The sequence below is a fragment of the Pristis pectinata genome, chromosome 38 (genome assembly GCF_009764475.1).
Source record: "Pristis pectinata isolate sPriPec2 chromosome 38, sPriPec2.1.pri, whole genome shotgun sequence".
NCBI classification, from domain to species: domain Eukaryota; kingdom Metazoa; phylum Chordata; class Chondrichthyes; order Rhinopristiformes; family Pristidae; genus Pristis; species Pristis pectinata.
Genome location: NC_067441.1, coordinates 6,792,801 through 6,804,087, shown reverse-complemented (window position 1 = coordinate 6,804,087; position 11,287 = coordinate 6,792,801). Strand labels below are relative to the sequence as shown.

Genomic DNA, 11,287 nt, shown 5'->3' with positions numbered 1-11,287 from the left:
GGGTCCCACTGGATCAGCCTCCCTCCCACCTCCATTATAAGGGCAAGACTCATCAGTGTTGAAGAGCAGAGGAACCTTAGGGTGCAAGTCCATGGCTCATTGGAAGTGGCTACGCAGGTAGACAGGGTGGTTAAGAAGGGTTATGGAAAGCTTGCTTTCATTTTTCGAGGAGTCTGTATTGTGGAGGGTTGCAGCTGACACGTCACAACACTGCCTTCATCTGGTTGGAAGACACACCACTGTTGATCAAGGCCCCGCTCCGCCCCACCCATCAAGTGCACACCTGACGATTGGTCTTTTAAGCACCTTTGTACCCGGCACACTCGGGCCGTTGGCCTGTTTGAACGACCTGGGCTGGACCACCCCCAGCCCTCCAGCAGCATAAAGAGTGCCGCATGCTTGGTTCTGCCTCTTCGTTGTCTCCGAGGGACGCCGAGGTAAACCGTGCACTGCTTAAGGGAAATTAGTTAAGGATCCCTGGGACCATAGAGCCGATGCTGGCACTGAGATCGAGGGGTGGCAGGTAGCGTATTGTGTCTTCCTTGATCGTTTGTACCCAGTTTGTTTTTTTTTGTGTGTGTGTGTGCGCGCATCTCACCCTTGTTGCGATTCCCCCCACATTCGCGATCACCAGTGCGCATGTGTGTATGTGTGCGTTCGTTCCCATTTATCCTGTCCTGCATTTGTCTTTTATAAATAAATCACTCTAACTCCAAAGACTGTGTCCAGAGTCCTTGCCCTTTGAGACCTTTGGAACTTGTCTCACAACAGAGTCAAGAAGTTCTGATGCATCTCTATAGAACTCTGGTTAGGCCGCATTTAGAGTATTGCGTGCAATTCTGGTCACTTCATTATTAGGAAGGATGTCGAGGCTTCAAAGAGGGTGCGGAGGAGGTTTACCGGGACACTGCCCGGATTAGAGGGCATGTGCTATCAGGAGAGGCTGGACTCTTTTCTCTGGAGCGGCAGAGGCTGAGGGGGGATCTGTTGGAAGTGTATAAAATTATGAAGGGAATAGATGGAGTGGACAAGCAATATCTTTTACCCATTATTGAGCGATCCAGGGAGCACTCATTTAAGGTGAAAGGGGGTAGGTTCAAAACAGATATGAGGGGTACGTTTTTTTTTACTGAGAGAGCGGCGGATGCCTGATAGGGTAGTGGAGGCAAATTCATTGGGGGTTTTTAAGAAGGGCTTGGATGGGCACATGAATGAGGGAAAAATGGGCATTCTGTAGGTAGGAGGGATTAGTTATGTCGGCACAACATTGTGGACCGAAGGGCCTATTCTGTGCTCTATAAAACCCACCCATCTCTTTGGTTTCTCGACCAAACCACCTCCCAAAACAGCTTAAGAACGAGGTGGGGACCGGATTTGGGTCCCCACAAGTTCCCCACAACTGTCAATCCCCCCACCGATCTTTCAGAAAATGTACCTCCCTCCTCTTTAATTTCCCCCGAGTGATCTGGTCTCCACAATGCTCCGGGGGAGAGAATTCCATAGAAACAACCCCCCCCCCCGGCCCCCCTGGTGAAAAGACCTCAGTAAGGTGTTCGTTCCTCTGCCTTTGTACTGTGCTTAGCTGAACGATACCTCGTGCATTCACTCCGCGGAGTGACACTACACACCCAGCAACGTAGTTCCTGACTCACTCACAATAACAGAACGTGCACCATGATCTCACCCAGCCACATCTGGCCGAGAAATCTCTCCTCCATCCCACGCAGGGGGGGGCAGGACATCAGAACATGGGGAAACGGGAGCAGGAGGAAGCCAGCTCGGCTCCCCGAGCCTGCTGACCACTCACTGAGATCAGGGCAGGCACTTTGGTTTTAAATGACCGCCCCCCCCCCCACCCCCCCATCCCCCACCGATCCTGTAACTACACCCCCTCGTTCGAGACTCCCCCACTGGCGGAGAGGGTCAGCAGCTTTCGATTCCTGGGAGTTAACGTATCGGACGACCTGTCCTGGGCCCAGCACGTGGATGCGATCACGAAGAAAGTGTCTTTACTTTCTTAGGAGATTCGGCTTGTCACCGAACACTCGAACAAACTTCTACAGATGTGCTGTTGAAAGTGTCCTGACTGGTTGCATCACGGTCTGGGACGGTGATTCAACTGCGCAGGAACGTAAGAAGCTGCAGAGAGTAGTGGACTCAGCCCAACACATATCAGGGGCACATCCCTCCCCACCATCGGGAGTATCGACAGGAGGCGCTGCCTCAAGAAGGCAATGTCCATCGTCAAAGATCCCCACCATCCGGGCCGTGCCATCTTCTCACAGCTCCCATCGGGCAGGAGGTACAGAAGCCTGAAGTCCCCACACCACCAGGTTCAGGAACAGCGACTTCCCTTCAACCATTCGAGTCTTGAACTGACCTGCACGACCCTAATCACCGCCTCAGTACAGCAACACTGGGACCACTTTGCACTGCAATGGACTTAGTTCTAATTCTGTTCTTTCTTCTGTAATTGTCCATAATTTATGGTTTTCTTGTGAATGGTGCTTATATGACGCTCTGTGCCTGTGACGCTGCTGCAAGGAAGATTTTCACTGCACCTGTGGACTTGTGCATCTGACAGTAAACCCGACGTTGACTAAATGCAGGACAAAGGTTCCAAAACCCTTGTTGCTGAGGCCACATTTGGAACACTGGGTTCAGTTTTGGGCGCCCTGCTGTGGGAAAGATGCCATTAAGCCAGAAAGAGCATAGAGGAGATTTATGAGGATGTCGCCGGGACTCGAGGGACTGAGTTTGAGCAGGTTAGGATTTTATTCATTGGAGAGTGGGAGAATGAGCGATGATCTTATAGAGGTGTATAAAGTCATGAGGGGCGTAGACAGGGTGAATGCACACAGTCTTTTCCCCAGGGTTGGGGAATCAAGAACTAGAGGGCACGGGTTTAAGGTGAGAGGGGGGAGATTCAATAGGGGACCTGAGGGGCAACTTCTTCACCCAGAGAGTGGTCCGTATATGGAACGAGCTGCCAGAGGAAGTGGCTGAGGCAGGTACATGGACAACACTTAACGGGTACTTGGACAGGGACATGGATGGGGAAGGTTTATAGAGATATGGGCCAAATGGGACTGGCTTGGAATGGAACCTTGCCTGGCATGGAGCAGATGGGCTGAAGGGCCTGCTTCCGTACTCTAACGTTCCTCGGAGACGATGCTTAGGCCTGGCTTCTCGGTGTGAGGAACCACAGGAAACACATTAAGGAGCTGAGATTACCTGCCAGCAGACTCGACCCCTCCCCATGGGAACGGGGCTTCTGCGGGCAGTCGGCTGGCTGCCGGGACACCAGGAGGCAGGGTTCCAGCGCAGGACGGCTCCCCCCACCACCGCCCCCCCCCCCCCCCAACACCGGGGACGATCGACAGTGGAACCAGGAATACTCACGCTCTCCGCCGCGTTCACCAGCGCGCTCCACTCCATCTTGGGGATCATCCGCGTGATGAACTCCTGGTTAAAGTCCACGTTGTTGATTTTCACTTCCGAGGCCTTTTGGGGGGGAGGGGGGGGAGGGAGGGGTGATGGAGGGGGAAGGAAGGGGAGGAGGGGGGAGGAGGAGGAGGAGGGGGAGGAGGGAGGGGGAGGGAGGGAGTGGGGAGGGGAGAGGGGAGGGGGGAGGGAGGAGGGAGGGGGGAGGGGGGAGGGGGGAGGGAGGGGGGAGGGGGGAGGGGGGAGGGGGGAGGGGGGAGGGGGGAGGGAGGAGGGGGGAGGGAGGAGGGGGGAGGGAGGGGGGAGGGAAGAGGGAGGGTGGGGGAGGGTCAGTGAGGGGGGAGGGAGGAGGGTCAGTGAGGGGGGAGGGAGGAGGGAGGGAGGAGGGAGGAGGGAGGGGGGAGGGGGGAGGGGGGAGAGGGAGGGAGGAGGGAGAGGGAGGAGGGAGGGGGAGGGAGGGAGTGGGAGGGAGTGGGGAGGGGGGAGGGAGGGCGGAGGGAGGGGGAAGTGGGGGAGAGGAGGGAGGGAGAGGAGGGAGGGAGAGGGGGAGGGGGGGCAGACAAAACAAAAAATAGACAAAGACGGTGAGTCAGTTACTTTAACGATTATTTGCAATTCTACTTGATTAACGGGTCAGTCGCGAAGCAGGCTGCTCGTCTGAAGGTGGGTCACCCGCCTCGCTCCGAAGTTGACCCTCCCGGGCAAGGGGGGGGGGGGGGGACACCGCGGGGCGAGGGCGGGGAAACCGGCCACCAAAGTACCCCTTGTAGGTGGGTGTTCGGAGACCAAGGGGGCGATGGGCACGTGGGGGAGAGTCGGTGACGGGGCAACAAGCTGGGGAATGGGGACTGATGGCATCTCTCTGGGAGCTGGCATGGACTGGATGGGCTGAACGGCCTCCTGCTACACTACGTGGGAAAGTCCTGTCTGCAGTCGACATCAGGGCACTTCCTCCGGTGTCGGTAAAACCGATGTCGATGGACCTCAGAGGGGAACCACCCCACCGGTTGGACTCGGCTGTGGGTGCCGGGGGTGGATCATCCCGGGACGGTGCCCTCGGTCGAACCGCCGTCAGCTGCTCCATCGATGACTTTCCTTCCATCGTACGGTCAGGGACGTTCGCTGGTGACTGCAACTCCTCGGTTAACGAGCAGCAGGACACCGATGGGGCTCCAGCACGAGTCTGTGCGGGCACAAGGGTTACCCCTCCCGCACACGGGGGGCGCTGTGGGCGGGAGGTCTGACCCACAGGGTGGTGTTACCCCTCCCGCACACGGGGGGCGCTGTGGGCGGGAGGTCTGACCCGCAGGGTGGTGTTACCCCTCCCGCACACGGGGGGCGCTGTGGGCTGGAGGTCTGACTGCAGGCTGGTGTTGCCCCTCCCGCACACGGGGGGCGCTGTGGGCGGGAGGTCTGACCCGCAGGGTGGTGTTTACCCCTCCCGCACACGGGGGGCGCTGTGGGCTGGAGGTCTGACTGCAGGCTGGTGTTGCCCCTCCCGCACACGGGGGGCGCTGTGGGCGGGAGGTCTGACCCGCAGGGTGGTGTTACCCCTCCCGCACACGGGGGGCGCTGTGGGCTGGAGGTCTGACTGCAGGCTGGTGTTGCCCCTCCCGCACACGGGGGGCGCTGTGGGCGGGAGGTCTGACCCACAGGGTGGTGTTACCCCTCCCGCACACGGGGGGCGCTGTGGGCTGGAGGTCTGACCCACAGGGTGATGTTGCCCCTCCCGCACACGGGGGGCGCTGTGGGCTGGAGGTCTGACTGCAGGCTGGTGTTGCCCCTCCCGCACACGGGGGGCGCTGTGGGCGGGAGGTCTGACCCACAGGGTGATGTTGCCCCTCCCGCACACGGGGGGCGCTGTGGGCTGGAGGTCTGACTGCAGGCTGGTGTTGCCCCTCCCGCACACGGGGGGCGCTGTGGGCGGGAGGTCTGACCCACAGGGTGATGTTGCCCCTCCCGCACACGGGGGGCGCTGTGGGCTGGAGGTCTGACTGCAGGCTGGTGTTGCCCCTCCCGCACACGGGCGGCGCTGTGGGCGGGATCCGGGGGCCGCCTTTGGCGCCGCACCGCCGCCGCCCCGCTTCAGGTCAGGCGGGCGCTGCCCCGTCGCCTCCCCTCACCCCCGGCGGTGCCCGGTGCCCGCCCGCCCCGGTCCCGGGCCCCTCACCTGCAGCAGCAGCGGGAAGCCGCGGCTCACCCCGCGGACGTGCGAGCTCAGCAGGTTGTGCGTCAGCAGCTTCATCGCGGCTCCTCGGCGGCGGCGGCGGCGGCGGGAAATGGCGGTCGGTGCAGCCCGTCTCCCTTCCCCCGGAACACAGCAGCGCTGAACGTCCGTTCCCGGCGGCGCATGTAGCGCCCCCCCCGCGTCCCGGAGGATGCACTTCAGTCGGAGTGCGGCGCCAAACCCGCCCGCAGCGCCGCCCGTGTGCGGGAGGGGTAACACCACCCTGTGGGCCAGACCTCCGGCCCGCAGCGCCCCCCGTGTGCGGGAGGGGTAACACCACCCTGTGGGCCAGACCTCCGGCCCGCAGCGCCCCCCGTGTGCGGGAGGGGTAACACCACCCTGTGGGTCAGACCTCCGGCCCGCAGCGCCCCCCGTGTGCGGGAGGGGTAACACCACCCTGTGGGCCAGACCTCCCGCCCACAGCCCCCCCTGTGTCGGGGAGGGGTAACACCACCCTGTGGGTCAGACCTCCTGCCTGCAGCACCCCCCATGTGCAGGAGGGGTAACACTACCCTGTGGGTCAGACCTCCTACCTACAGCGCCCCCCGTGTGCGGGAGGGGTAACACCACCCTGTGGGCCAGACCTCCCGCCTGCAGCCCCCCCTGTGTCGGGGAGGGGTAACACCACCCTGTGGGCCAGACCTCCCGCCCACAGCGCCCCCCCCGTGTCCCGGAGGATTCACGCCAGTCTGAGTCAGAATGTGGCCCTCTCTGGATCTAGTCCCAACTGGTCTAAAGGGAGGGGAAAGGTACCTGTTACTTTAACGGCAAACAGAACGCTGGAAGGACTCCGCGGGTGGAGCAGCGTCTGTGCGGGCGAAGGGCGTGCGGGTCGAGCACCCCGCCTCGGGACGGCGAGGGGAGAGGAGAGACTGCCGGTGTATAGCAGTGCGAGGGAGGGAGGGAGGGAGGGAGGGAGGGAGGGAGGGTGAGGTGAAGATCCAGACGGGGAGGGGAAGAGAGAACCAGGCGAGGGGTGGGGGGGACGATGGGAGAGGGGGACGGGCGAGCGTGTGGGGGAGAAACATACAGGGGGCCGTGAGCTGCCTGAAGCTGGAACATTGGATGTTCCTTGGGTCGTCAGCTACCCGCGCCGAACATGGGACGTTGTTCTTCGAGCTGGCGCTTGGCCTCTTCATTGCGGCAGAGAAGACCGAGGCCAGATGCATCAGAGAGCAGGCGCTTCGGGACACGGTCACCTCGTCCCACACTGGGACACCGGGCTGCAACGGGCTGCAAGGCTCGCGTAGAAGTGCCCTGGATGGTGGCGGTGAGGGAGGAGGTGGGAGGGGGCAGGTGTCGCATCTCCTGTGGCCGTAGGGGCAAGTGCCAGGGGAACGGGGAGGGACGAGCGGGCGGGAGTCACGGAGAGAGGTACCTGCTACTTTAAAACGCACGGAGTGATTCCGGCTGGCCGTTCGGTCCGTCTCGGCCATACTAGCTCTGGGTGAGAGCACTCCCGGGTGTTGGGATCGTCAGGTTTTCCAAACTATTGGCTGTTTTCCGTCCCAACCCGATTGCCGGTCACTTTTCTAAGGTTACAGTAAGTCGGTGGACCAGGCGAGTAGAAAGGACTTGCCAGAAACAACTCGTGAGTGTAAAGGGAGATTGGGGCCCCTGGTGAGTTTAAAGGGAGCACAGACAGTGAGCCTTGGTGTGCGCAGGGAGTCAGATGTGGTCTCCCCACTGACAGAGAACCAAAGCACAACCTCCCAACTGTTGTATCCAGTTCCCCTCGTTATAAGGGACATGGCCACTGCTAACAGAACCAGCATTTAATGTTCACTCCGAGTTACTGTCAATTTACTGCCGATAGAGTGCAGAGCTGGGCTGAGAAGTGGCAGATGGAGTTCAACCCAGACAACACTTCGGGAGATCGAATTCGAAGGCAGAATACAAGGTTAATGGCAGGACTCTTAGCAGTGTGGAGGAACAGAGGGATCTTGGGGTCCACGTCCATAGATCCCTCAAGGTTGCCGCGCAGGTCGATAGGGTTGTTAAGAAGGCGTGTGGTCTGTTGGCCTTCATTAGTCGGGGGATTGAGTTCAAGAGCCGCGAGGTAATGTTGCAGCTCTATAGAACTCTGGTCAGACCACACTTGGAGTATTGTGTTCAGTTCTGGTTGCCTCATTATAGGAAGGATGTGGAAGCTTTACAGAGGGTGCAGAGGAGATTTACCAGGATGCTGCCTGGATTGGAGAGCATGTCTTATGAGGGTAGGTTGAGTGAGCTGGGGCTTTTCTCTTTGGAGAGAAGGAGGGTGAGAGGTGACTTGATAGAGGTGTACAAGAGGCATCGATCGAGTGGACCGTCAGAGACTTTTTCCCAGGGCGACAATGGCTAACACGAGGGGACATCATTTTAAGGTGATTGGAGGAAGGTATAAGGGGGATGTCAGGGGTAAGTTTTTTACACAGAGAGTGGTGGGTGTATAGAATGCACTGCCGGCAGAGGTTGTGGGGGCAGATACATTCGGGACATTTAAGAGACTCTTAGATAGACACATGAATGATAGAGAAATGGGGGGCTATGTGGGAGGGAAGGGTTAGATAGATCTTAGAGCAGGGTAAAACGTCGGCACAATATTGTGGGCCGAAGGGCCTGTACTGTGCTGTAGTGTTCTATGTTCCATGTTCTAATTTTAAGGGCCAGTGAAGATTTAACCAGGCTAAACCAGATTATTGAACGGTCCCCTAATACGATAAAATGGACTTTTGACCTCACAATCTACCTCGTTGTGGTCTTTGCACCTTATTGTCTGCCTGCACTGCACTTTCTCCGTAGCTGTGACACTTTATTCTGCATTGTTACCGCTTTTCCTGTGCACTACCTCAATTCACTGTTGTAATGAAGTGATCTGTATGGACGGCATGCAAAACAAAGTTTTTCCACTGTACCCAGGTACCTGTGACAATAATGAACCAATTTACCAAGATAAAAAATAACATTCTATTTACTGCCCTAAATTACTTGCTAACCGCGCACACTAGCCTTTTGTGAATCATGTACTGATCGAAAGCTGGATAGATTACGTCCACCGCGATACCCTTGTTGACTCTCCATTATCACTGCAGAAAATTCAAGGCCTCTTTGGAAATCCAAGCTCACTGTTCAAATTTATCTTTTGAACTTTGTACCCATAGGTTTGTTTGTTGTCAGTTGGCAATTGCAAAATTCGATGCCAATTAAGCGTGACTAAGCCTATAAATCATTTGTTTCCTCTTTCAAGCTCTTCTTGTGATATGAATCATGGCCCAGTTCCACTTGTTGGAGAACAAAATTGCAGAGAGACGCCGATCAGACCTCAAAACAATGCTGTGCGCGCTCCCTCCTCACCGCCCCGCACGGAGCTCCCTCCTCACCGTCCCCCCCACAGCGCGACGCTCCCTCCTCACCATCCCTCCCACAGCGCGACGCTCCCTCCTCACCGCCCCGCATGGAGCTCCCTCCTCACCGTCCCCCCCACAGCGCGACGCTCCCTCCTCACCGTCCCTCCCACAGCGTGGAACTCCCTCCTCACCGCCCCGCATGGAGCTCCCTCCTCACCGCCCCTCCCACAGCACGACGCTCCCTCCTCACCGTCCCTCCCACAGCACGACGCTCCCTCCTCACCGCCCCGCACGGAGCTCCCTCCTCACCGTCCCCCCCACAGCGCGACACTCCCTCCTCACCGTCCCTCCCACAGCACGATGCTCCCTCCTCACCGCCCCGCACGGAGCTCCCTCCTCACCGTCCCCCCCACAGCGCGACGCTCCCTCCTCACCGTCCCTCCCACAGCGCGACGCTCCCTCCTCACCGTCCCTCCCACAGCGTGACGCTCCCTCCTCACCGCCCCGCACGGAGCTCCCTCCTCACCGTCCCTCCCACAGCGCGACGCTCCCTCCTCACCGTCCCTCCCACAGCGCGACGCTCCCTCCTCACCGTCCCGCACGGAGCTCCCTCCTCACCGTCCCTCCCGCAGCGCGACGCTCCCTCCTCACCGCCCCTCCTGCAGTGCGGAGCTCCCTCCTCACCGCCCCTCCCGCAGTGCGGGGCTCCCTCCTCACCGCCCCGCCCGCAGCGTGACGCTCCCTCCTCACCGCCCGTCCTGTGGCGCGGTGCCCCCTCACCCGCCTGTACCTTGGTGCTGGGGTCCCTGGCTGTGTTCTGTAACCTCTGCCTTGCTGATCCGGTGACCGTGTCCCACCGCTGACCGCTCCTCGTTGCCTCACAGCACCCGATAGCCCACCAAGCAACAAGAACCCCACCCCCTCCCAAAACAACCCCTCTTCTGCAGACATCTGCCCCGAATCATTCTCACTGAATCAGGAATCAACGCATTTGGCAGCACGGTAGCGTAGCGGCCAGCGTGACGCTATTACAGCGCCAGCAACCCGGGTTCAATTCCCGCCGCTGTCTGTAAGGAGTTTGTACGTTCTCCCCGTGTCTGCGTGGGTTTCCTCCGGGTGCTCCGGTTTCCTCCCACGTTCCAAAGTCGTACGGGTTAGGAAGTTGTGGGCATGCTATGTTGGCACCGGAAGCGTGGCAACACTTGCGGGCTGCCCCCAGAACACTCTACGCAAAAAGATGCGTTTCACTGTGTGTTTTGACGTACATGTGACTAATGAATAAATATCTTAAATAAATATATATTTGCTAAAACCATTAAGACCATAAGACACGAACAGAATTAGGCCATTCGGCCCATGGAGTCTGCTCCGCCGTCCAATCAGGGCTTTTCCCTTTCACCCCCATCCTCCTGCCTTCTCCCGTAACCCTTGACACCGATCAAGAACCTGTCGACCTCTGCCTTAAATACACCCAATGACTTGCCCTCTTGTGGCAACGGATTCCACAGATCCACCGCCCTCTGGCTGAAGAAATTCCTCCTCATCTCAGTTCCAAAGGGACGTCCCTTCATTCTGAGGCTGTGCCCTCTGGTCCTAGACTCTCCCACTGATGGAAACGTCCCCTCCACGTCCACTCTGTCCAGGTCTTTCAGTATCCGGTCGGTTTCAATGAGATCCCCCCCCCCCCCCCACCCCCCCACCATCCTTCTAAACTCCATCGAGTACAGGCCCAGAGACATCAAACGCTCCCCATACGTTAACTCTTCCATCCCCAGGATCGTTCTTCTGAACCACCTCTGGACCCTCTACAACACCAGCACGTCCTTCCTTAGATACGGGGCCCAAAATTGCTCTCAATATTCCAAAGGCGAATATTCCAACTCCCAAGTCTAACAAAAGCAGAACCAGAATCCATCATTCCCAGTTGTTAGGGGATTGTCAGACATCTCTTAGGGGTTACGGAATGGGGGGGGGTGCAGCAGATAGTAGTACAAACAGGAACAAACCTGTTGAAATATAAACTACAGGCAGTAATCCGTTCTGAAATTAGAAGGTATCACAGGCTGTTGGCCCAGAGAAGGGTCTGGCCTGCTCAAGATCTGGTTTGTAGACTGACGTCATCGTGAGATGTTCCGGTCAAAGGGACGGGTGGGAGACGGATCGTTTCCCCATCGGGTCTGGAGTCAGGCAGGGTCGTCCACTCTCCCGTCTTGCTTGTTTGCTGCGTAGAACCCTTTGCCGAATCCGTCAGGAGGGACGAGAGAATCAGAGGGGTGACGTTTCCAAA

General features: G+C 58.7%; 1 protein-coding gene across 1 annotated transcript; it reads right to left on the bottom strand.

Annotated features, from left to right (window-relative positions):
- Nucleotides 1-298: 298 nt before the first annotated feature.
- Nucleotides 299-5,772, bottom strand: trmt112 (tRNA methyltransferase activator subunit 11-2). Its single transcript, XM_052044958.1, has 3 exons — nt 5,615-5,772; nt 3,368-3,504; nt 299-449 (listed from the first exon to the last, which is right to left on the bottom strand). The coding sequence occupies exons 1-3, from the start codon at nt 5,687-5,689 to the stop codon at nt 299-301; spliced, it is 363 nt and encodes a 120-aa protein (XP_051900918.1). The 5' UTR covers nt 5,690-5,772.
- Nucleotides 5,773-11,287: the final 5,515 nt, after the last annotated feature.

What these genes read in the sequence shown, in the direction of transcription:
- trmt112 (XM_052044958.1), bottom strand. Translation starts at nt 5,689, where the DNA reads ATGAAGCTGCTGACGCACAACCTGCTGAGCTCGCACGTCCGCGGGGTG. An exon ending in GCTTCCCGCTGCTGCTGCAG is followed by an intron (nt 3,505 to 5,614) that starts GTGAGGGGCCCG and finishes CCCCCCCAAAAG; the next exon opens with GCCTCGGAAGTGAAAATCAA. An exon ending in TCCACTGTCGATCGTCCCCG is followed by an intron (nt 450 to 3,367) that starts GTGTTGGGGGGG and finishes TCCCTTAAGCAG; the next exon opens with TGCACGGTTTACCTCGGCGT.